Below are 27,347 nucleotides of genomic sequence, written 5' to 3'. Positions count from 1 at the left end.
GTGTGCGCGTGTGTGCGCGTGTGTGTGTGTGTGTGTGTGTGTGTGTGTGTGTGTGTGTGTGTGCGCGTGTGTGTGCGTGTGTGTGTGTGTGTGTGTGTGTCAGACGCTGAGGAGGCGAATCTGTGTTACAAAAATGAGGAAACGGCCCATAGTAAAGATGAATTGCTTGATTCCAGTCTGTATGAATTAAAGCTTTAATAACTCTTTGTATTCTTAATTGATTTTGTGCTCTTATTGAGTGTTAATATGTTTTCATCCACATAAGTTATTTATTAAGCATTAGCAAGTAGTTAATTCATCATTTGTTAAGCATTAGCTCTAAGACCATAGTAAGCAGTTTATAAATACAGCTACAAATGCTTGTATAATTTAAATTAATCAAAAGTAAATCTTAAAGTTTTTTTGTCATATTTTATGTATTATTTATTGCTGTTGATGTCTTTTTATTGTTATATAAATCCTTTTATTATTGAAGTTATGTTATGAAGTGTTTGTACATTTGTTTTTTGCCTTGAAATAGTCAGAAAATCTGAAAACCTCTCTGCATGAATTTGTAGCTAAAATACTTTAAAATAAGGGTCTATTAGTTAATGTATTTACAAATAATTAGCTATACGTTTATTACTGTATTCATTCATCTTTGTTAACGTTAGTTAATGTTATTTGGGGTACATTTTACTTAATGTTATTTGACTAGTTGAGCTAACAAACTAGTTGATTAATAAATGATTTACAATAATAAATAAGTTGATTAAAAAATTCTTTACAAGATGATTCATACTTAATGTTAGTAAATGCATTAACTGATTGACTATTATTCGAAAGTGCTAGCAAATATTCAAATAACTAATTGTTTTTTAATGGTTATTTTGCTCTTATTGAGGGTGTGTAGGCTGATTTAATTGTGCTCTTTACTTTTTCTCTTTTTTATTATTATTATTTTTTTTACAATGTTTGTTTGTTTGTTTGTTTGTTTGTATTTTGTGCTGGTAAAGGTGAGAAGTTTCCAGAAATCGTGTTTTTGGGCACCGGCTCATCTTTGCCTATGAAGATCAGAAACGTCAGTGGAACTTTAGTGAACATCAGGTAATGTCACAACTTATGCTTATATATTTATTTTACACACTATTTTACGGAGAGAAGATTTTTTCAACACATTTCTAGACATAATAGTTTTAATAACCCATTTCTAATAAAAAAATTTGTTTTATCTTTGTCATGATGACAGTAGATACTATCATAATTAACATAATATTTGACTAGATATTTTTCAAGATACTAGTATTCAGCTTAAAGTGACATTTAAAGGCTTAACTAGGTTAACTAGGCAGGTTAGGGTAATTAGGCAAGCTATTGTATAATGATGGTTTGTTTGTAGACGATCGGAAACAAAATTAGCTTAATGGGGCTAATAATTTTGACCTAAAAAAGTTTTTAAAAAAAATTAAAAACTGCTTTTATTCTAGCCGAAATATAACAAATAAGACTTTATTTAGAATAAAGAATTTTATCAGACATACTGTGAAAATTTCCTTGATCTGTTAAACATCATTTGGGAAATATTTAAAAAAAGAAAGAAAAAAAAAATATACACACACACACACAAATACACACACACACACAAACAGTGTTTCCTCTAGGATTTTTTCCAGCTGTGGCAGCAGGCCTTTATTACACAGATCTACCAACAAACTGTGACGTTATTTCAATGACAAATGTCCTGAGTGCAGTATTACGAGTCGAGATCGCATTTATATAATAGCCTAAGAGCATGCAAATCTTTGCTTGCGCGCCAATTTCCTCTGCTCGTGCTCAACTTCTTGTACTCAAATAAACGCTGCTAAAATGCGATTTAGTGCGTTTATGGAACAAGCATGTCTCCAACATTTATTAAATTTGCTAGGAATATTTATAAATGTCTCTAATAGACCTACAGAGCGACATTAATGCGTTCTGAATTAAAGTGAAACGGCTATACGTCGAGTTTGCTGGCTTACGCATCACGCACCTGTCAGTCAGCCAGTCAGTCAGCACGTAACCTTAAAGGGTTAAACAAGTAGCGCACAGCACTACTATGGTTACACAAAAGTTTGTGCTGTTATAATTCACTTATCTTTTAATATGTTTTGGTGCAATTATTACCCGCTATAAAAAAAAAACACGACTGAATGTTTTGAATGAAAAGCTGTAATGTAGCTGTGGCGGGATCAATTTTGGCGTGGCGCCCCGCCATGGAAAAATGAATGTAGCGGAAACCATGTATATATTTATTTATTTAATTTATATTTTATTTAACTCATGTGTTTATTGTATTAATATTTTATATTATAAAAAATATTTATTATATATGTGGTCTCACATCAGTTGAAATCAGTTCTAATATTAAGCTGCTATAAAGTGCTTAAACTGTTGATTATTACTTAAAAACAGTTATAAACCAACAGAAATATTTCTGATTTTTATAAATGTATTTATCTAATAGTTATTTTTATCCTTGTTTTGTGTGATATTGTGTAATTTAAAAATAAAGAAAAGAATCATTTGCATAACTAATTTAGTATACAATTAGAAACAAAACATTGACAATTATTGTTATATGGAGGGCTTATAAATATTATCATCATATAGAGACATTATTATTATCTATGTAATAAGAGCACAAAGACATTTTTATTTAAAACTATTACCATTAGGGCTGAGCAATATGATAAAATGTATTGTTTTAACAAAATAAAGTCATTCTTTCTATAATTTTTGTGGTGTCACAAATAAATATTTATATATATATATATATATATATATATATATATATATATATATATATATATATATATATATATATATATACTGTATTAAAATGTAATGGGATGTAATGTAATATATATTATTATTTTTATGTTTGACCTGTAATCATGTATTTCTGAAAAGTGTTTTGTATTTTATTAATATTTGTTTTATATTTCTAACATTTTTTTAATCAAACATTTGCAATAAAACTGTAAATAAAGTGAGGAATATGATTACATATTAATGAATACATTTCTGAGTATATTAAAATGTAAAAATAAAAACTCCCTTACATGTGATCAACATAGTTCAATTATTAATTGATTGACTCTGCAGAAATGGTGCTATATTGTGATGCATTTCATTTGGAGGATACGAGATGACTGATATTGTGATATGAGATTTTTGCTCTTATGATATTGCACATACTGTTTTATAAAAGCAGAAGCAATATTATACATGGCCTTTTTCACTTTGTTTTAGTCTTTCCGATTCACGTTAGCAGCTGTGGTAAAATCTTGTTAATCTTGAGTGTTACTGCGGTAACGATTGCTCCTCTGTCCTCCAGCTCGTCTCAGTCTCTGCTGTTGGATTGTGGGGAGGGAACGTTCTCTCAGATGTGCCGACATTACGGAGACGATGTGGACGAGATGCTCTCCAAACTCTCCACCATCTTTGTGTCGCATCTTCACGCAGATCATCACACGGTGAGGCCATCACTAACAAATATCCACAAGCAATGCGTCTGTCTGCAACAAACACAGCACAACAGAAACACTAAAATGCCAGCCGTTCGTTTAAATACCAGCCACTGCACTCCTGACCAAATAGTAAGGGTTATAGTCTAATTAGTACACATTAAACCTCTTTAACATTATTAAAGTGCGCATGAACCAGAAGCTGCAACCATTTTTTTTTTGTACTATGACAGAGTTCCTAGAGAAACTGAATACTAAATGAGACAGTGGACATGACTTGTGTTTTTCTACTCTGAGCTGATTGGATGTAGTAAAGTAGGCATTTCATTCATGTAAACGATCTGCTGCTGTATTCAAAAGTATGGCAATAAATGTCACGTAAAATCTTGTTCAAACTTGCACTGGAGCCATTTAAACACTGTATAAAGCACATAATCAGTACCTGAGGTGATCATTGTCATATTAGTTTTTGCTGTTTTGCTGCAAAGTCTCAGAAATAGAAACAGTTTCTAAAATAGAATCTTTGCGCATCGCTTTTGAAGTGTCAACTATAGACAGTAGTAAAAAAAAAAACCTGAAGTGGATCAAAACCTTTCATCAAAGTTGTCCCGAAACTGTTCAACAAACATTCCATTTAAACAGCACTCTTCCAGCAGTTCCTCGCATCCAATATTTTGTTTGTCATGGGGGGCATGCAGGAAATGTTCCTGACTGAAAGTGAAAGTCCCAAACTCATACCCGTCAACATTGGGATGTGAAAATAAGGGATATGCCCACCATAATTAGGGACCCCCCCCTTTTTTTTAAAAATCCTCAAATTACTAAATCTGTTCATTTGAAGCTGTTTACTTAACTTGTTTACTTTACTTGTTTTAATTAATGGTAATATGGACAGTAATATGTTTTATTATTATTTACAAAAGAAAAAATAAATGGTAAACATCAGCAGCAAATACATTAGCAACAGTTCAGCTTATTAAAATAAATAGCTGTTATAATGAAATAGCTATCAAATCTCATTAGCTGTTTCTTCACTGTATAATGTACACATTCTGATTAAAGAGCAACAAATGAATTTATTTATCATTTATTTAGATTTTTTGTTTATTTGATTACATTAAATAACAGAGGTGTCACCTTAAAATAGCGCACATCTAACCTTATAATGAAAGCATTCGATTTTTATGCTCATTTAGGACGAAATTAGTTGTATTTGAAAAAAAAAAAACATTCACCAAGATCGACATCTTTAAATGTTGATATTATTATTAGTTTTGTGTATATCTGTTTAAACGCACCCAAAACCCAGACTTTTGCTTCGCTTCAAATCACGAGTACAGAATTCGTTTAGGAAACAGTGTCTATTTGTCACTATATCAGTCACGCACCGCTATATGACTGTTTTGAGGATTGCATATGAAGGGGAGACGGCACCTGTAATGAAAAGGAAAGGAAATCCTGTCATTTTTATATTTATTTCAAAGTGTTTCATCCCTAAACAAAGCCAAAGCATAAAACAGACCCGCATTTAAGAACAAGGGGCGGCCCCTGATGGTTTGGCGGTATGGGTTGAGTATAGGAAGGATTGTCTCTTTAAAGGGCCATGAAACCCCCTCGTTTCAGCAGGGTGTTTTCACACCTCTACTTTGGAAAAAGTCAGAAAAGTGGGCGTGTCCAGCTCTGTTTAGGGGGGAGTGTCGGAGGAAGAAAAGAGGCATGGTGTGGTAGTGTCTATTTGGGCACGCTGAATTTCAGAGTCAAAACACACAACACCAGCGGACAATGTGACTGTGTTTACATGGACATCTGTAGTCGAATTATTTGCCAAATTATTAAATGGTGGACTTTAACTGCAGTGTGGCTCTTTCATTCAGGTATTCATTCATGTCCCTCCCGATAAACGTGATATTTGATTCGAGGAACTGCTGTAAGCGTGTATTTTTCATGCAATGTTTGATACCGCACGGCGAATGAGAGAAAAAAAAACTCAGCATTTCCCGGAAACTTAGATACACACGGCAGGTAGCGTCAGAAAGCCGCGTGTGTTATTCCGGTCACAAAATCCAACACGAGGTTATAGTTTGCTTGTAACTGTTAGTGCTAACTTGTTTACTCTCGGTGCAATAGTTTGTTCGATACGAATAAAATACGAACTGAATAAACAATGAGCACTGGTCGCTCACTTACCAAATCTGTAGAGACAGGACAATCACCAGCAACTAGAGCCGCGTCTTTATTTAGAGGACACTACTAGGATCTCAGCGTTTGCAGATGAGAACAGCTCTCAGGTAAACAGTAATCCTCCTTAGACACGTAAGTTATTGTTGTCGAGCGTCGCGTACACTGTTAATCCACACGTGACGCCAGCTGCGCTCTCACAGAGAGAAAATGAAAACAAAACTTAACGGCAGCAAACTATAAAAGCAACACTTCACGCTTGTTTGCCAATACAACGTGGCGTCTCTGTTGTCTAAACACTGACAGTAATGAATATTAATGAAGTTGCACAATAGAGCGCGCTGATTGGTTTGAACCAAGCCTTACTCATGCATTAATGCATCACACTGTAAGACGTAATAAGACTCACTCTGGCACAGACACCCAGTCTGCACGCTGGAATACACGCTATTATGTCATAACTGTGACGCAGCTTCAAAAATTCGTTTCAAACCGGAAGTACGAATTTGCTTAAAATAAAGCAAAAGCAACCAATATACACTTCTTAGTGAAATATAGGTGTCCTAATGGTGTTTTTAGCAGTGTGGGACACATATACGACTGTCAACAGCTCAAAAAATGTGTTTTGGTGTTTCGTGAACTTTTAAGAAGGGTCACGAAAGGGGCGGCCCCTGGTGGTTTGGCGGTATGGGTTGAGTATAGGGAGGATTGTCTCTTTAATGTTTGTTTGCCACCCTTCAGAGAAAGACTGAAAATACGGGAGAATTACGGGAAAATACCTTTATGGGATGATAGCGGGAGAGAACTGTAAAATACGTGACAATTCTGGGAAAAACTTCCCTCTTTCCCTCCCCTGACACTCCCACCTAAACAGAGCTGGACCACTCCTGACTTTTTCCAAACTAGAGGTGTGAAAACACACAGCTGAAACAGCAGGGTTTCGTGGCCCACTAAAAGTGTTTTATGACTATTTAAAAGAGATTACAAAAGTCAATTTAATTCAATGAATGCAGTTGATGAAAAGAAACACTTATAAGATTATATTTTAAGGGATGAGGCAATGTGTGTTAAAATTTAACACATTTTTGTTTAGAACAATTAATAGAATTAGCGCATTAAATTAACAGCCCTACTTTCATTGTGTTCTCATCACACTAACCAGTGTCATGAATAGAAGCCATGTACTGTAACCTTTGCTGTATGTTTTGTCATTCACAGGGTTTGATTCAGTTATTATTGGAGCGAGAGCGAGCACTGGTATGTTCACAAGTGTTATTTATATATTTTAAATTTGTATTTCTTTCTTGTGAATGGATTATTTCACTGGTTACGGCCTCTGTGTTGTAGAATAGTCTAGGTAAATCGTTGAGTCCGGTGTACCTGATCGCTCCGATCCAGATCATGTCTTGGTTAAACCAGTATCACGACCACTGCCAGCAGATCCTCAGCCAGATCAAGTAAATAAACAATCACCGGTAACACTTTACCTTAAGGTTGTGTTAGCAAATGTTAGGTAATACATCTGTTAACATGAACAAATAAAGAATAATGTATTTTATTAAAGCATTTAAGCAAGTTAGCTTGCGTTAGTTAGTGAAAATATAGTTGTTTATTGTTGGTTCATGTTGCATTAACTAATGTTATCAGTTATGAATTTGCATGTTAATATGCATTATTAAATGTTGAATTAATTATGAACAATAGCATTTATTAATCATAGTTTGTTAATTAGTACATTAACTAATGAAACCTTATTGTAAATCATGATCAACTCACTGTCATTCTGTCAGAGCATCTGTACTTTTTACAAATGAAAGTAAACACGTTATCATTTGTTATAATGTGAATAAGTATAAAACTATGTGATCATTTTTATCATTCCAGTATAATCCCATCAAGGCTTCTGTGTGATGGCACTGAGAGCCCCAAAGTCAAGACCAAGTCCTTCATTCAGGCAGTGCTGAAGAAAAATGAACTGTCCAAGGTCTGTATGTGCTAGTTAACCTTTCTGTGACTGTAAGATTTTACTTGGTGATTAAAACCAAAGCGTGAAACGAAGGAAGCCTGAAGGACCTGCTCAATTATAATTATGATGTATAGTATAATTAATTTATTTTTAGATTATCCATTAATCATACTATTTTAGAAGCCAGTGTTAGTCTATGTAGATTGTACTGTAATTTTGATGCCGCTACAAAGATTTCCTTTTGGTCATGCATGGTTTACTACAAACTATGATTTCACCAAAACAGATATTCATTCATTTTCTTTTTGGCTTGGTCCCTTTATTAATCTGGGGTCGCCACAGCGGAATGAACCGCCAACTTATCCAGCAAGTTTTTACGCAGCGGATGCCCTTTCAGCCGCAACCCATCTCTGGGAAACATGCACACACACATTCACACACACGCCATGGACAATTTAGCCTACCCAATTCACCTGTACCACATGTCTTTGGCCTGTGGGGGAAACCGGAGCACCCGGAGGAAACCCACATGAGTGCAGGGAGAACATGCAAACTCCACACAGAAACGCCAACTGAGCCAGCCGAGACTCGAACCAGCGACCTTCTTGCTGTGAGGCTGCAGCACTACCTACTGTGCCACTGCGTCGCCCAAAACAGAAATTGTAATAATTTTTTTATAGCTTACTTTTATTATTTAATGTTCAGGAAAGGTATTTGAAGTGAGGTTGAATCTTTATGATGTTGCCAAATTTATATAACAGAATATTATAAATAAGGCGGCGCAGTGGCTCAGTGATTAGCACTGTCGCCTCACAGCAAGAAGGTCGCTGGTTCGAGTTCATTCCTCTGTGGTGACCCCTGATGAATAAGGGCAGCTGAAGTCTTCCTTCCTAAGCTGAAGGAAACTGAATGAATGAATTGTATAAATAAGCAAGAACCTCTGATTTATTTATAGTGAATAAATGGAGAATTATTGGACTTTTTGTGATATATATTTTTTATCTCTTATTCTCGGTCTCTCTCTCTGTAGTTTCAGACGTGTTTTGCTCGTCACTGTAAGAATGCATTTGCCTGCAGTTTAACACATGAGTCTGGCTGGAAACTGGTGTTTTCTGGAGACACCATGCCTTGTGATGCCCTTGTTGATATAGGTAAATACCACACACAATATGAAAACAATGTGAAGATATACACGATGCGTATATTATAGAGCTTCAATTTTGATGATGTTTTTATGACATCATAAAATGATGATGTTTTTACTTTTACAAATGTTTAGTTTGGTTATTATTTAGTTCACTTGTGAATCTTTTGAAATCCTAAATACATCTTCAAAAGAAATACTGTTAGTTTAAGTTTTGTTTTAAACCTGTATAGAAAAAAAGAAGGAAAAAAAAAAGTCCGTAGTAAAAATCATTTGTGTCGATGTAAATTGTGGTATTATGTGTAATAATGTCCTACTTGTTAATATTGGTTAACTGTGTTCATTAACATCAACGGTAAGCAATAGCATTTGTCAAAAGCACTTACACAAAAGCATTTATTAATCTTCAACAGTGTTATAGTTACAATTAAAAGTATATGCATTTGGATGGATAGAACAATAGACGATGGATTGATAGAATGATGGATGGAACAATAGATGGATGGACGGATGGATGGATGGAACGATATATGGATGGATGGAACGATAGATGGCTAGATGGAGCGGTAGATAAATGGTTGGATAGATAAAACGATTAGCGATGGATGGAATGATGTATGGATGAATGGATTGATAGAACAATGAGTGGTTGGCTGGATGAATGGATGGATTGCTGGATGGATAGAACAATAAATGATGGATGGATGGATAGAATGGTGGATGGATGGATGGATGGAACGGTAGATAAATGATTGGATAGATAAAACAATTGATGAGGGATGGATGGATGGATTGAGAATGATAGTTGGATGGAACAATGGATAGCACAATGGATGGATGAATGACAGACAGATGGATTTGACGGATAAATGGAACGATAAATGGATGGAGGGATGAATATATAGAACGATGGATAGAAAGATGGAGAGATACAATGATGGATGGATGAATAGATTGATAGATAGGCAGAATGATTGATGAAGGGATGTATAGATGAATAGATTGATTGATAGGCTGGATGGATGGATGGATGAAAGGATGAATCAAACGTTAGATAAATGGATGGATAGAACAATAGATGAGCGATGGATAGATTGATAGATAAACAATGATTGGATGGATAGATTGATGGACAGAATGATGGTTGGATGGAACGATAGAACGATGGATATATGTATAGATGGATAGAAAGATGGAGGGATAGAATGATGGATTGATGGATAGATTAATGATAGACAGAATGATTTATGGATGGATGGATGGATAGATGATGGATAGATTGATAGACAGAATGATTGATGGATGGAAGGATAGATTGATAGACAGGCAGAATTATGGATGGATGGATGGAAGGATATAATGGTAGATAAATGGTTGGATGGATAGATGGAATAATAGATGAGCGATGGATGGATGGATTGATAGATAGGCAGAATGATTAATAGATGAGCGATAGATGGATTGATGGATAGAATGATGGAAGGATAGATTGATAGATTGGCAGAATGATGAATAGATGGAATAATAGATTAGCGATAGATGGATTGATGGATAGAATAATGGATGGATAGAAGGATAGATTGATAGATGGTCAGAATGATGAATAGATGGAATAATAGATGAGCGATTGATGGAATTATAGATAGAATGATGGAAGGATAGATAGACAAGGATAGATGGATTAATTGATGTACAGAATGATGGTTGAATGGGATGATAGCTAGAACATTGGATGGATGTATAGATGAATAGAATGATAGATAGATGATGGAAAGATGAAAAAAGCAAGAAAAGTTAGCTTAAAACAGAAAATATAAAACAAAAACGAATTCAAAATATGAATAAAATGATAATGATCTCAGTATTGTAACAGTTAAAAATACTGAAAACTATATATTAAATATTGCAAGCATACATCTGTTTTGACCGATTCCTTCAGATTTACAAACACACAAACACACACATTTATTTAATAGCACACACAATTACACTTTGCTTGTGTTTTTGATTTATTGTTACATGCTCATCATTGATTTTTCCATCTGAACTTTTGCTTAAACCAAACAGCATCTTTTTTTCTACACATATTCATATATACGTTTCGCTCAAAGTCTCCCTTCATTCAGAATCAGGTCATTAAACGACCATCAGTCCAGCGGTAGAGAGAGAGAGTGAGTCTGTAATTGCGTCTGAATCTCTGTAGTGACTCGCGGGTCGATACGGATGAAGCCTGCGTTTAAATGCTGCTTCCTGTCTTTATCAGTGGCGCAATCGATCACTTCTGAGTCTCCCAATCCTCTTTAATGGCTCCTGAGGGAGTCTCCCCCCTCCCGAACGCTGGAAATGGTTCGCTCCACTCGTCTCATTAGGAAAGGCCTTTGTCGTCTCGGCTCTTGCTGGAGTTTTCATGATTGATTTCTGGAGGGAGGGAAAAATGGAGTGTGTGTTGGTGTGTGAATGTTAGAGTGTGATTTACAATGGGATGAAAGGGGGAAGAGCGTGTCAGATGTAATTTATCTCTGTGTGTGTGTGTGTGTGAGGCGAGGAGAGAGTTTGATTCATCTTTTGGTTTGTTCTCAGGCAAAAACGCAACTCTTTTGATTCATGAAGCCACGCTGGAGGACGGGATGGAGGACGAGGCCTTCGAGAAGAGACACAGGTGAGGAAACTGATTTAGTGGCAAATTCTGAGCTGTTAAAAGGGGGCCTGTTGTAGAAAAATCACTTTAATAAGAGGTTTAAACATCGTTTTGTGACAGAAATGGGTGTTTATAATCAGCTTCCAACGATAAAGATTAATTAATTTTATTTGTTATAATCGCACTTGATAAAAACTGTCTGCAGAAACACTTCGATTGAACAGTTTGTACGTGTCATCAGAGGGGGAAAGCCCCGCCCACTAGTGACCATCTCTCTCTCATTAGCATAGGACGTCAGTCTTTTTTTTATTTTGCCACTATGCTGACACGCAGGCATTTGAAGCTCCCCATGCTCTTTTGAAAAAGAACACAATCTCATTTGAATTTAAAGTGACTGTCACCAAAATGGCGCATAATAGGTCCCCTTTAAGAGCAATTCTGAATTAGAGGGTTATATATTAGGGGTGTCAAAATTAAAAGTTTTTCGGGGCACCGCGATGAAGACGCGTACAATTCGGTATCGATTGAGTAATATTCATAACCAGTTATTATGTACTGATGTCATTTATCTCAAATGCGTTCTGTCGCGAGGGAGGTGAGCGGGGTTATTTACAACACTCCAGGAGCCAACTAAGGGCCGGCCCGTGGCATTGGCAGTATAGGAAAATCCTAAGGGCGCTGTACATCCAGTGGGCGCCAGAAATGAGCGCGGTTCAGTTGGTTTTGTTTTCGATATTCCTGACACATTCAGTTATAGACGGCAATAACTCAAAAACCTCTTACCCTAAAAATATCTAAAGTGTGTTTCCTACAAAAGGACAAAGCTGGTTATGTTTCACAGCTGTCTTTTTCTTTTTTTTGCTCGACATTACGACCACTGCTCCCTTTAAGCTGGGAGAGCTCGAGCGGAGCAGAGCTCTCAATAAGGGACCGTCGGAAAAGTGCTTCTTTTTTTTCGTTTTTATTTTTATTTTTTTTTTTGCTCCGCTCAGCGCAAGCTCTCCCGGCTAAACGCATATTGCGAGGGCTTAAGTGTGTGTGTGTGTGTTTGTGTGTGTGTTTGTGTGTGTGTGTGTGTGTGTGTGTGTGTGTGTGTGTGTGTGTGTGTGTGTGTGTGTGTGTTTGTTTATTTGGTGCTGTCCAAGTTTGTGTATGTGTGTGAAAGAGAGACAGTGATGCTGTGTGTGTCTGTGTTTATACAGACAGCTTGTTATCGCCTCCCCCCAAAATCTAACACTGTGTATGGAAAGCATCGTCAATGCACCGAGATATCGGATTGAACCGAATCGATGGCATGATAATCGTAACCGAACCGTGAGACCAGTGTAGGTTCACACCTCTATTATATATAGTGTAAGTATGGTTTGGGGTTTCATGAAAGTGGTGCTAAATTAAAAGGTTAGTTCACTCAGACATTAAAATTAGCCCATGATTTAACACTATTCTTCTTTCAGTCACATCAAGTTGTTTTATTCATTTTTAAAGCTCTATAATTGCAATAGATGGGTATTTCTCTTCAACAACCTAAAACCAGAGCTCATACGGTCCCGGAAAAACAAATAATCTCAAAATGTTTTGGTAAAGTCATGGAAATTTGTTAAACAGTTGTCTGTGTACTTGAATATATCTGAGATAATATTGGGTAAACGTCAAATGCAATTGCGCAGTTTGTCTCTTCACTTGATGTTCTCTTTTTGAGGTAAAAAAAAAAAAAAGCAACCCGCAGTCTGAGCTTCGCCTCTCTTTCACTCACTTTTACCATAATTCAAGATACATTTTAAATGTGGTGTCTAGAAACAATATTAAACTACAAGGGTAAGATACTGTGGGTGCTAAAAGCTAATATGTACTAAGCATGGGCCTATGTAAGATTCTGACGGCATGATAATCTTGGATAAAAATATTGCGGTTTCAGGCAATGACGGTATTGTGATTACTGCTCTAAAATATGTTCTATTTTTAAATGTCTGGATAAAAAAAAAAAACTACCCCCCCCCTCCCCATTGAACACAATTTGCTTTATTTTTATGAACATTTAATGTATTTTGGAACAGTAAACATGTCAGGCTAAGTAATTAAACTGAATCATTGACTTCTGCTGGCTTCATTGGTTTCAAAGCACTGATTTCTTTGCATCTTTGGAGATCTTTCTTTTCTTTTGTATAAAGTAATCCACTATATAAAGTAAGCCACTGCTCTGTTTGGCTCTAGAGCAGGCTTGGATGTTGGTTTATAAGCGAATTGACTGATAGCGCTTGATATGTGGATACTGTTGCCTTAAAAATCTAAATAAAGTAATCAAAAAACACATAAGTTACAAATGTACAGTACATAACAGAACATTTTGGCCGTTTTAAAACCTTGACTTTTCCAAACCACGGTAAAGCTTGAAACCGGTTATCATGCCATGCCTAATATGTACCATCCTAGAAGTCAAACACTTCTAAAATATTTTCAAACAGTCAGCAAAAGATTTTCTATAAACCATTTTACAGATATCAAACTGCCACATTATTTTAATATGCTATAATAAATGTGAATGTGTTTTCTAATTTACCATGTGTACGTGGACATTATACATGGCCTAATGTTGCGTGTATTTGTCTAAAAGTTTTGGAAAAGATATGGAAAAGCTCTAGAAATATAGTAGCAGAAATGTGTACGAACTAGGGATGCCACGGTTCTCAATATAATATTGAACAGTACGGTACGACCTCCACGGTTCAATACGCGCTTGTGAATTTCGGTTTTCTTGGTTTTGAGTTAAAATAATTCATGTGCGTTTTATATCTCCCCGAATTGACTGTGTTTGCCACTAAATCCATAAGCTGAGATGAGGAAACTCCTCCCCGTGAGTAAATACCATCATTCCACACTTTAACATGGCGAGCGGCGGTGAAGTGAGGCTCAGGCAACAGTACAAGGAAGCGCCGGCGAAGTGAGGCAAGAGTACAAGACAGCGCCAGCCTCTTTCAAATCTGTGATGTGAGGACATGTTAGTGAAAATCTAAACTCTAGAACAGCACCAATTGTGACCTAAATTAAAGTGTTACCAAAATAATACTAAACCTACTGAACATTATATTGAATTGACATTAGAATATAATGCATATAAACCAAAAGTTTGGATACACCTTCTCATTCAAAGAGGTTTTTTTTTTTATTTTCATGACTATAAAAAATTTTTAGATTCACACTGAAGACATCAAAACTATGAATTAACACATGTGGGTATATATATATAGATATATATATATATAGATATATATATATATATATATATATATATATATATATATATATATATATATATATATATATATATATATATATATACCCACATGTGTTAATATAAATATATATAAATAAATATACACACACGCACACACACACAAACATACATATATACATATACACGTAACAAAAAAGTGTGAAACGCCTGGAAATATGTTATATTCTAGGTTCTTCTAATTAGCCACCTTTTGCTTAGATTACTGCTTTGCACACTCTTGGCATTCTCTTGATGAGCTTCAAGAGGTAGTCACCTGAAAGGGTCTTCACTTCACAGGTGTGCCCTGTCAGGTTTAATAAGTGGGATTTCTTGCCTTATAAATGAGGTTAGGACCATCAGTTGTGTTGTGCAGAAGTCAGGTGGATACTGAGCTGATAGTCCTACTGAACAGACTGTTAGAATTTGTATTATGGCAAAAAAGCCGCTAAGTAAAGAAAACGAGTGGCCATCAATACTTTAAAAAATGAAGCTCAGTCAGTGCGAAAAATTGAGCAAACTTTGAAAGTGTCCCCAAGTGCAGTCAAAAACCCTCAAGCGCTACAAAGAAACTGGCTCACATGCACACCGCCCCAGGAAAGGAAGACCAAGAGCCACTTCTGCTGCAGAGGATAAGTTCATCCAAATCACCATCCTCAGAAATCGCAGGTTAACAGCAGCTCAGATTAGAGTCCAGGTCAATGCCCCAGAGTTCTAGCAGAAGACACATCTCTAGAACAACTGTTAAGAGGAGACTGTGAAGCAAGCCTTATGATAGAATATTTGCTAGGAAACCTCTGCTGAGGACAAGCAACAAGCAGAAGATACTTTTTTGGGCTAAAGAACACAAGGAATGGACATTTTTCCAGTGGAAATCTGCTTTCTGATGAGTCCAAATTTGATATCTTTGGTTCCAACCACCTTGTTTTTGTGCGAAGCAGAAAAAGTGAATGGATGGACTCTACATGCCTGGTTCCCACCACAAAGCATGGAGGAGGTGTGATGGTGTGGGGGTGCTTTGCTGGTGACACTGTTGGGGATTTATTCAAAACTGAAGGCATACTGAACCAGCATGGCTACCATAGCATCTTGCAGCGTCATGCTATTCCATCCGGTTTGCGTTTAGTTGGACCATCATTTATTTTTCAACAGGACAATGACCCCAAACACACCTCCAGGCTGTGTAAGGACTATTTGACCAAGGGGAGTGATGGGGTGCTGTGCCAGATGATCTGGCCTCTACAGTCACCAGACCAAAACCCAATCGAGATGGTTTGGGGTAAGCTGGACTGTAAAGTGAAGGCAAAAGGGCCGACAAGTGCTAAGCATCTCTGGGCACTCCTTTAAGACTGTTGGATGGCCATTTCAGGCGACTTCCTCTTAAAGCTCATCAAGAGATTACCAAGATTGTGCAAAGCAGCAATCAAGGCAAAAGGTGGCTTCTTTGAAGAACCTAGAATATGACATATTTTCATTTCACGTTTCTTCACAAAACAGCAATATCACCACCATGATATCCCCCAATATCCACACTACATGACATTACCCAAACAATCCATCAGTTTTGTTTATTAAACATCATTTTAATCGCCTTATAAGACTTGTTTTTTAAGCATCACATGACACTGAAGACTGGAGAGCTGAATGTGAAGTGCTAATGCTGAACATTTAGCTTTGATAAAACCCAGATTACAGCATATTCACACAGAGAAGTCATTTTAAATGGACAAAATGTTTCACTATATCGCTATATTAGTTGAATAAATCCCAACTAATCAGAAGTTTTTCAAACCCTACCAACCAAACTCTTGAGCTGCAATTATCATAATGAAACATATAATGACTGTGTATTGCCATTGATTTTCATCAACATTGTTCCTATATAATGATTGCATTAATTATCTTGCATAAATTACGCCTCATTTAATCAACAGCCGTAATCGTCAGCTCTAGTCTCCAGTCAAGAGATTGCATCCGGCAACTAACGAAACAAAAGTGCATGAAACCATCCTTCTGAGAGAGCGTTTGAGAGCTAAAGCGCACACATTTGCAAGCAGAGGGAGGAAATCTTCAGAAATAAGTGGTCAGGTTTCCCAGAGGATGAAGCGCTTCTTGATGGAGGACTCATTTAAAAGCGTTTCTCTCTCTGAAAGTTGTGGGATTCTCCTCGTAGATGAGCATTGATTGGGTTTCTTGTCATCCGCTGGAGTTCTGGCTCCCGCATCGGGGCTCTTTCCAATTTAAGAGCTGAATAACACTGAGAGCCCTCTGAATGGAATCGATTGGAGATTTTGTGCAGGATTCATTTGGGTTTCGGCAAGGAATTGATTGCCTTTGAGAGTGGAAAATGTGGTCATGAAGAAGTTTCGGCTTGGGGTTATAAGATGAAATTCAGAAATGTACAGCTTTGTGTTTCAGGCGTTGTAGAAAACTGTTTTGAGATCAGCTTTTAAATATGGGAAATTGAATGCAAAACAAACACGGAGCTATAAGGCGAGGTTTATAACAATGCAATATTGAATTGCGATACAAATCGGTCGATGAAGGTGATATGAATTAAACCGAGAGCCAATCACAATGCAGAAATATGTGACTGCATTTAGGTTTCAGTGATTGCCTTTGAGAGAGGAAAATGTGGTCCACTAGAAGTTTTGGTTTGGGTTTATTAGACTAAATTCAGATATGTACAACTTTGTTTTAGGGTCTTAGGAAATGGATGTGAGATCAGCTCTCAAATATGAGTAATGTGTCTACGAAACGAACTAAACATGCTGCTATTGGGCTAGGTTAATAATATAGTATAATATTGAACTGCGACTAAATTGGTCTATAGTATAGTATAATATTAAACTGCGACTAATTTGATCTTTAATGCTGTGTTCACACCAGACGCGTAACGCGCGCATAAATCACGCTATTCGCGCGTAAATTGCTGCGTGAACATTTGAGTTTACTTACTTTTGAGTTCCCGCTTCATTCAGGTGTGAAGTCCGCTTCATTCGCGTGTCAAATTCACTTCAGAACAGACGCGAATTCGCATGATGGGCAGGGCTTCTGTCTGCCCAGTGACTTTAGCTTTGTTGCTAAATGGCTAACATGGATTTTATTTAGAAAATAACAGTGTTTATGTACTTTCTGAAGGCTGAAAAACAGCATCGATATGTTTAGGACCGTGTCTGAGTCCACTACATGCTTTCAGAGGTGCATCCAGCTCTGTGAGCTCATAAACTCCTCCAGAAACTGAACCTGGATCACGGAGGCTTTCAACGGTGCATCTGACTGAGCCAAGCCCAGTTTGATGACTTGTTGTCGGTGTCGCCTGGAGGATTTCCCCTGGGACACCATCAACAGGTTCTACGTCACAATCACGCCCCCACAAGAGCAAGCTACTGATTGGTTAACGCAGCGCGAATGTTCACTGAAGTTCAGATTTTTGAACTCGAGAGATTCGCGCGAAACGCTCGTTAAGCGCGTTAAACGTGCAAAACGCTCAATTCGCCTCGCGCGTATCGCGCTATTCGCACCGTGCCATTCGCGCAATTAACGTCATTTAATCCGCGCCATTCGCGGGTATCGCGCCGCAGGATGTCTATTCGCGCGTTTGCATTGACTTAACATGTAAATCACTCGTGCTTGACGCGCGTGCCGCATCTGGTGTGAACACAGCATAACAAGGATTGGCTTTGGACATTATTTACTTGATATGAATTAATCGAAGAGCCAGTCAGAATGCAGAAACATGTCATGGCCTTTAGGTTTTGGCAATAAATTGATTGCGTTTAAAACTGGAAAATGTGGTCCTCAATGGGTTTGAAGGGGTTAAACAGTGTTTCTTAACCATGTTCCTGGAGGACCACCAGCTTCGCACATTTTTCCTTTCTCCTAAACCAAACACACGTTATTCAGCACATTAGCAGAGAGACAAAGGAGACAGTCGAAAATGCAGTGCTGGTGGTCCTCCAGGAACATGGTTGAGAAACACTGATCTAGAAGAAGTTTTGGTTTAGCGCTGTTGGAAACATCCAAGATCAGCTCTCAAATACGAGTAATGGGTGTACGAAACGGACTAAACATGCAGCTGTTGGACTGGGTTGATAATATAATCTTGAATTGTGATTTAATTTGTCGATAACGGTGATAAGCTTTAGACATTATTTGCTAGGTATGAATTAATCTGAGAGCCAATCACAAGGCAGAAATATGTGATGACCTTTGGGCTAGGAATTGATTGCCTTTGAAAGTGGAATAATGTCTGTTATTTTGTTAATCTAAAGACAACAAAACCTTGATCATTTAAAAAAAGAAAGTGAAAAATGTGGTCTAGAGCAGAGTTTCTCAACCAAGTTCCTGAAAAGAAGTTTTGGTTTAGCATTGTAGGAAACAGATCCAAGATCAGTTCTCAAAGATGAGAAATGGGTGTGCGAAACAAATTAAACATGCAGCTATTAGGCTAGGTTGATTAATAAAATCTTGAACTGCAATTCAATTTGTCGAAAACGATGATGAGCTTTGGACATTTGCTTGCTTTGAATTAATGTGAGAACCAGTCAGAATGCAGTAATATGTGACTGCATTTGGGTTACGGTGATTGCCGAAGGGGAAAATGTAGTTCAGAAGAAGTTTAGGGTTATAAGATGAAATTCAGAAACGTACAACTTTGTGTTTCAGGCATTGTAAGAAACAGATTTGAGATCAGGGGTCCGTTTATTTACCTTGCTTAAATAATCTAAGAGGATTTTGCAGATCCTGGATCTTTTAATCTACATAACTGATCTCTGGCTAATTTGGCTTTTCAAACAAGTTTGCGAATCAGAATAAAATGTCTGGATGAACTGATCTGAGATCGCAGTGGGTGTTGTGAACGACTGATCTATCAATCCTCAAAATCATGATCAGCAATGCAACGATTGGCTGACAGCACAGCAGCATAATGACATCATTTCATTAATGTTCAAATGTCCATGTGAGCAAAATTACAAAAATTTAATTTGTTACATACAATATAATGTTCTCTGTGATCCCCTTGGGAAGAGAACAACCATATGACAGTTTTTGTACTGTTATTTCAGAGTGTAGATTGCATAAGTTTTACTTTTTTTTTCTTTTTTTACTCATATGTTAATATATATGTAACCTTTATATCTGTAGGTTACTATTGTAAGAAAATATCAGCATTTGGTACATACTTTTAGTATTAACTTTGCTTAAAAAGACCCCATCTAATCCTGTTTATATGAAATAAGCTGCTGCTCCCTAGCAGGTTTGAGCTATCAGACCTGTTGCTCTGACAGCAACTGATGAGTCTTGAAGAGTGAAATGATCCTTGATCGAGTCAAATTATCAATAAACAAATCCAGCTAATTGAGTAATACAAGAAACAGATCCCTGCTCTCAAAAATAAGAAATGAGTGGGCAAAACTAACCCAACGTCTAGCTATAAGGCTAGGTTGATAATATATTATCGAATTGAGCTGTCGATAGTAATGATATTTGACACTCTTTAAATTAATTGGTTACTATTTATGTTTACAAGATTTTTGTTGAAGTTTTGCACATTTAATTGAACTTTTTCAAAGTTTCTGTTCCCTTCCTAAAATATATATATTTTAATACACACAAAAAATGCAATTAATTCAGTTGTTTTACAGGTGTGTAAAAAATCACAGTTTAGCTTCATTGGGGTCAAAATGACCCCACAGAAAAGTGGAAAAAAAAGATTTATTTTAGATTCTTTTGTCCAAAACAAATATTAACCTCATTATTAATCTGAAATGTTTTATATTTCTGCAAAGGCCTGAGTTTAGAGCACAAATCAAAATTAGAACAGAAATTGTATCTTTTATGTTTTATGTTTGCAAACAAACAGATGTATGACTGCAACAGAGAAAATTTTTAAAGAAAATGGCAAAACAAATCTACAGAGCTGACAGAAATCTGAATAATGCTCAGACATAAATAAAAAAATAATTACAAAAGCTCAATCAACATGGAGTGTGACACATGCACGTGTAGTTGTCAGTAGTTCATTTCATTTTGGCACATTGAAATTGGCTGTTGTTGCAAAAGCAGACAATTACAAATAAATCAGACAACAACAATTTATCCTAGAGGTCTGACTGTGAAACTCTCTGCAGCACCACGTCTCAGGCTATCGGCATCGGGATGAAGATGAATGCTGGATTCATTGTTCTGAACCACTTCAGTCAGCGCTACGCCAAGATCCCTCTTTTCAGCGACGACTTCGATAACAAAGTTGGCATCTCCTTTGACCACATGAGGGTGAGGATACACATCAGTTGATAAATAAATAACTAATTCTTCTTGACTGTTTCAACTCTTACAGTATGTGCTGTTGAGGATGTTTTCATCCACTCTGATTTCGAGTCTTAATTTGGCCATGACTTTCTCTGTGTTTCAGCAAATAGAATGATCTTTGGTGACATCTGATTTTGACACATTTTGTGAAAATGCTTTGAATTTTTTAAAAATTTCAACAATACACTCTGGGCAATTTGACTACCATTTCATTATGTTGGTGGCTGTTTTTGGCCCATAGACATCCATTGCAATCACATTTTCTAACTGCGAAGCCATGACGCCATATAATCATGCATTTTTGATTGCTGCTGGTAGTTTTTACTGTTGATCGTCATTTGTAGTGCAAAAAAAGCTTACTTTCTGGCTTAAAATGATATGAATATAGGAACTTACATTGACATGTCTGAGAAAATCAGAATAAGCCGCTCAACTCTCATGCTGCGTTCACACCAGATGCGGAACGCTCGTCAAGTGCGAGTGATTTACATGTTAAGTCAATGCAAACAAGCGAATAGACATCCTGCGGTGCGAATGGCGCGGTGCGAATTGAGCGTTTTGCGCGTTTGACGCGCTTAACGAGCATTTCGCACGAATCTCTTGAGTTCGAAAATCTGAACTTCAGCGGACATTCGCGCCGCGTTATCAGAAGCTTGCTCTTGTGGGGGCGTGATTGTGACGTAGAACCTGTTGATGGTGTCCCGGGGGAAATCCTCCAGTCGACACCGACAACAAGTCATCAAACTGGGCTTGGCTCAGTCAGAAGCACCGCTGAAAGTCTCCGTCATCCAGGTTCAGTTTCTGGAGGAGTTTATGAGCTCACAGAGCTGGATGCGCCTCTGAAAGCATGTAGTGGACTCAGACAGGACCCTAAACGTATCGACGCTGTTTTTCATTCTTCATAAAGAACATAAACACTGTTATTTTCTTCATAAAACCCATGTTAGCCATTTAGCTATGAAGCTAGAGTCACCGGGCAGACAGGAGCCCTGCCCATCACGCGAATCTGCATCTGTTTTGAAGTAAAATTGACACGCGAATGAAGCGGGTAAACTCAAATGTTCACACGGCAATTTCTGCACGAACAGCGTGATTTATCCGCGCGTTCTGCGTCGGGTGTGAACACAGCATCAGAACATAGGGAACAAAGTTAGTGTATTTATGTGCAAACACTCTAATCTTCTGTTTTACACCACTGACCTCCATTTAAAATTCAATTCAGCTTTATTTGTATAGCGCTTTTACAATGTAGATTGTGTCAAAGCAGCTTCACATAAATGGTCGTAGTAACTGGAACAGTGTGGTTCAGGTTTTAGTGTTTAAGTTCAGTTCAGTTCAGTTTAGCTCAGTTCAGTGTGATTTAATCATTACTGAGAGTCCAAACACTGAAGATCAAATTCATCGATGCGTAGCTCTACCAATCCTGAACCATGCGAGCTAGTGGCGACAGTGAAGAGGGAAGAAAAACTTCACCTGATAGGAGTGAAGAGAAAAAACTTTGAGAGAACCAGACTCAGTTGGGCATGACCATTTTAATTTCTCCGCTGGCCAAAAGTCTTGTGCAGAGCTTCAGTCACCGTGGTGGAGGCTGGAAGATGGCCATAAAAGCCATAAACTGTTTTGCATGGGCCTATCTAAAGGGTTAATGCTGCCAACTGATGATTAATAGTAAAAAATAAAAGTTTCACATAGAAAACCACCAACAGTCAAGAATGCATGATTATATGATCTCAAGGCTTTGCAATCAGAAAATATAATTATAATGGAAGTCAGTCAGGTAATAATAAATTATTATTATTTTAATATCATGAAGAACAGAAACATTCTCTTTCATTATAAAAATACATTTAAGTAATATGTTTACAATACAATATATAACTTAATGAAGTACGTGAAAAATAAGTAAATTAATCCAGGTTTTGATTTTAGCTCATATTGTCCTGCCCTACTTACAACATGACGTCCTTCATCCTTTTACTCTTTCTTTGCCTACCTCACTTTCTTAAATGAGAAATGCTGTACAGACACACTTGACAATCCATTGAGTCCAATGGGAAAGTTTGATGTGTTTTCTTGCACTTCCAGATCCAGTTTGGTGATTTCCCAATGCTTCCTCGGCTCATTCGGCCTCTGAAGGCGTTGTTTGCAGAGGAGATTGAAGAGATGGAGGAGAGGAGAGAAAAAAGAGAGCTGAAGAAGAGCTTCGAGCCGCCGGCCAATGGAGAGTCTGGAAAGAGCAAAGCTGCAAAGAGAGAACAAGAAGACCATAATCAGGAGAATGCCAACAAACGACTCAAAGCTAATTGAGGAGAAGCCAATCAGGATGAGGGCTTGAGCAATCAGAACGCAGGATGGAGGATGCTGAACCAATGGGGTGTCTTCTTAAGATATATCAAATCCATATTGGGTAAAAGTCTGCAGTGTTCGACTGGAGGAGGTGAGATTAAAGCAGATGGAGATTAATTTTGAGTTTGAAGCGTGATGTTAAATATGTAGTTTATCGATCAGATCTGGAGTCGTTCCCATTGCTATCGATTCTGCTTCAACCCGGGAGGCTGCTGGGAAAAGTGTGCTTTCTTTTACTTTTTGTGTGGAGTCTGTTTTAATTTCTGCCTTCCAGCCTCTGTCGTCCTGAAGCAGAAACTTTTCGGCTCTGGAGGAAGACGCTACGTTTGGGATTTTGGTTTGAGAGAGTGAAGTGAGTGCAGTGATGTTTGAAAAGGCACTTGTAGATTTTCTGTATTTAATATTTAATTTTATGTCCATGAAGTGGCTGATCGGCTTAGGCTTTTCCAATTATTTTAGGGAAATAAACACTTGCTGGATAACTGTTTGTTGTTATTAATTATATCTTTTTCTCTTTCTCTCCTAGATTTATTAGTGCTGCTGTTAAATAAATAAATAAAATAAATGCATTTTATTATCAATAAAATGTATTTTTATTTATTTATTTGTTTTACCTTTAGATAACAGATTTTTCAATAGTTGTATCTCCAAATATTTTCCTATTATATAAAACACAATCGAACAAACAAATAAACACACACATGCAAACAAACACACAGATAGGCAAACAAACACACACAAATAAATACAAATTCACACACAAACAAACATGTACGCAAACAGAACACGCAAACAAAAACAAACACTCAAACAGGCAAACACACTCGTAAATACACACTTAAGCAAACATATAAACACAATGGAAACTTTAGTCAGCTTTTGACCGATGAATAAATCTCTATCATCAAAGGTCTACACTTATAACATAACAAACAAACAAACACAATCAAACAAACATACACCCAAACATACAATCAAACAAAAACAAGCAAACACACAAACAAAAACACAAATACACACACACACACACACACACACACACACACAATGGAAACTTTAGTCAGCTTTTGATATAAATCTCTATCTTCAAAGATCTACACTTATAACGCAACACACAAACAAACACACCACACAAACACTATTAAACAAACATACACCCATACATACAATCAAACATAAACAAATGATCAAACACAAGCAAACAAAAACAAGCAAACACACACAATGGAAACTTCAGTCAGCTTTTGACTGATTAATAAATCTCTATCATCAAAGATTTACACTTATGACACACAAACAAACACACACACACACACACACAAACAAACAGGCAATTACACACACAAACAAGCAAACACACACACACACACACTCACACCCAAACACACAATCAGAAATACACAAACACAATGGAAACCTTTAGTCTGCTTTCGGCTGATATATAAATCTTTCTAAATCAACACTTATGACTGGCTTTGTGGTCCTGGATCACATATTTATTTAATAATAATAACAATAACTATTATTAAAAATAAATAATTAGCAAGTTGCTATTAAATGAGGCTGAAATCAAACTGCCAGCCTTATGCTTTGGTTTAATCCTAACTCAGACAGAATGACAAAAAGTGCATCATTTTTTCTCCCCCAATGGGAACTGATGACTCTGTCGCCGGAGAGTAGATGTGCAGTCAACTAACAAAGCCTTTGATTTAATGTCCCGTCTCCGGCTTTGATGGTTACTCCGTCATTAAATGCTTCCCGAAGGAAAAAAAGAAAACCTGTTTGCTCTGCCGTCTGCACGCGTGTCGAACACTATCTTGACATATAATCAAATTTATGTGGATTAAAAAAAAGCAAATAAGCTGAAGTGATGTAGCTCAGAGACATGAAGAATTAAACGGTGTCTGTGGCTTCTGTCTGATACTGGGAGCCGTTTAATACACGGAGCCGCATGTGTGTTTCTGATCTTGTGTTCGCTGCTATGCTAGCGCGACACTTTTGATCTAATATTCATCAGAGCCGTCCAAATGAAGCTTGCTTTGCTGTGAATTCAATTACAGTGGGAATTATCTACATGCAACAAACGGCTGGTGGATTTGACATGGGCCCTTATTTAAAAGAAGGAATGTAATTGAAAAATAATCACTTGTAAATCTGAGACTGGAGATCTCTCTGAGGAGATCTGGAGTCAGTTTTATTTCAAAGATGCTTTTGAATGTCTTTATTTTTGAGTTGACCCTTAAAAACATTTAAAAATACAGCTTTGTTCTTATTTAATTGTAATTATTTAGTTTTATTTTAAAATTTTTTAATTTATGTATATTTATTTTATTGTAAATATACAGTGACTGGCCACTTTATTAGGTACACCTATCTAACTGCTCGTTAACGCAAATTTCTAATCAGCCAATCACATGGCAGCAGCTCAATGCATTTTGGCATGTAGACATGGTGAAGATGATCTGCTGCAGTTCAAACCGAGCATCAGAATGGGGAAGAAAGGTGATTTAAGTGACTTTGAATGTGGCATGGTTGTTGGTGCCAGACAGGCTGGTCTAAGTATTTCAGAAACTGCTGATCTACTTGGATTTTCACGCACAACCATCTCTAGGGTTTACAGAGAATGCTCTGAAAAAGAGAAAATATCCAGTGAGCGGCAGTTCTGTGGGCGCAAATGCCTTGTTGAAGTCAGAGGAGAATGGCCAGACTGGTTCCAGCTGAAAGAAACGCAACAGTAACTCAAATAACCACTCGTTACAGCCAAGGTCTGCAAAAGAGCATCTCTGAACACACAACACGTCCAACCTTGGGGCAGATGGGCTACAGCAGCAGAAGACCACACCAGGTGCAACTACTGTTAGCTGAGAACAGGAAACTGAGCTCACCACACACCAGCTGATTGGTGGAGAGAAGACAGAGTGATGAAGCCAATTATAATATGGGGTAGGTTAGGAGGCCATGATGGACAGAGGCCAGAGAGCAAATTTGGCCAGGATGCCGGGGTTAAACCCCTACTCTTTTTCGAAGAACATCCTGAGATTTTTAACCACCACAGAGTCAGGACCTCTGTTTATCATGCGAAAGACGGTGCTCACTGAGCAGTATCCGCTTGTTAAGTGTGACGTCACGCGAAGCGGCTTCCTGGTCTAATCGCTCTATGCAACTGTATGTGGAGACTTGTGAAATGGTAAATATAAACGTTTACAAAGCGATTTAATACTTTCGAAAATTACAATCGCAATATATATGTCCATCCCTAATATCCAATGGCCTGAAAGTGATTAATTTTTTATAAATTAAATTTTGGTGTTTGTGATTGAGCAATCTCAGAGATTGTTGTGTACACTATGACTTTATATAAAATTAACTTTAATGTGTGATAGGAATAAAAAGTTATCATAAACGAATGATTTCTAAACTCAAATGAGAGGCGGCTTGGACCCGGAAACAGTATTACATACGTCACCAACACGTCACCACTTAACAAGCGGATAGAGTCCCTGTCACTATACTGGGGCATTAAGACCCACACAGACCACAGGTTGGGCACCTGCTGCTGGCCTCACACCACTTCCGGCAGCAACCTAGCTTTGCCATGTGTTCCCCCATCCAGGTACTGACCAGGCTAAGCCCGGCTTAGCTTCAGTGGGCGAGAGGTAGCTGCCGGCAAATACTATAATATACTAGATTATGGGTTGCAATTTCAATGTAAAAGAACAAACAAATCAAGGCTTTGCTACAAATCTATATCATTATGAACATTGAAAGAGAAGGACATTTGATTTGCACTTATGTAGTTGAGGCCAGCTAGTGAAGTGATATGCAGGTAAATCTCACTCCTCTGACCTCTAAAGGTGCACTAGCGACAGATGCAAGAGGCCATTGTCTTTAGCCTCCTTGTTAGCGCAACCAATTCTCATGTAAAGAATCGCTGGCTCAATCCCAGCTCTGAGCAGGTTAGGTGGTGTAGAACTTTACACAAGTGGCGGGTTACTCTTAATATTTGT

At 37.3% G+C, this 27,347-nt stretch overlaps 1 protein-coding gene and 1 long non-coding RNA gene across 7 annotated transcripts in view; one reads left to right on the top strand and one right to left on the bottom strand.

The window, feature by feature from the left end:
* Positions 1-23,822, top strand: part of elac2 (elaC ribonuclease Z 2) — a 48,392-nt gene extending 24,570 nt beyond the window's left edge. For 2 of the 6 annotated variants that reach the window (XM_087242623.1, NM_001256204.2), the window contains exons 16-24: positions 996-1,086; positions 3,356-3,494; positions 6,882-6,920; positions 7,011-7,120; positions 7,548-7,647; positions 8,660-8,780; positions 11,354-11,432; positions 20,814-20,958; positions 23,080-23,822. In XM_087242623.1, the coding sequence (XP_087098749.1) occupies positions 996-1,086; positions 3,356-3,494; positions 6,882-6,920; positions 7,011-7,120; positions 7,548-7,647; positions 8,660-8,780; positions 11,354-11,432; positions 20,814-20,958; positions 23,080-23,301 (1,046 nt within the window). In that variant the 3' untranslated portion in view covers positions 23,302-23,822. Of the gene's footprint in view, positions 1-103; positions 1,356-1,398; positions 2,145-3,355; positions 3,495-6,881; positions 6,921-7,010; positions 7,121-7,547; positions 7,648-8,659; positions 8,810-11,313; positions 11,433-20,813; positions 20,959-23,079 lie in introns of those variants that run through there. The other 4 variants (XR_015479762.1, XM_087242622.1, XR_015479761.1 and 1 more) reach the window with 4 other exon arrangements.
* Positions 1-27,347, bottom strand: part of LOC141381140 (uncharacterized) — a 686,936-nt gene that overhangs the window by 616,520 nt on the left and 43,069 nt on the right. The window lies entirely within an intron of this gene.

Source organism: Danio rerio, chromosome 3, assembly GCF_052040795.2.
Source record: "Danio rerio strain M-AB ecotype USA chromosome 3, GRCz13ab, whole genome shotgun sequence".
Lineage (NCBI taxonomy): Eukaryota > Metazoa > Chordata > Actinopteri > Cypriniformes > Danionidae > Danio > Danio rerio.
Note: the sequence above shows the minus strand (reverse complement) of the source record. Positions and strands in the feature narration are given on the sequence as shown.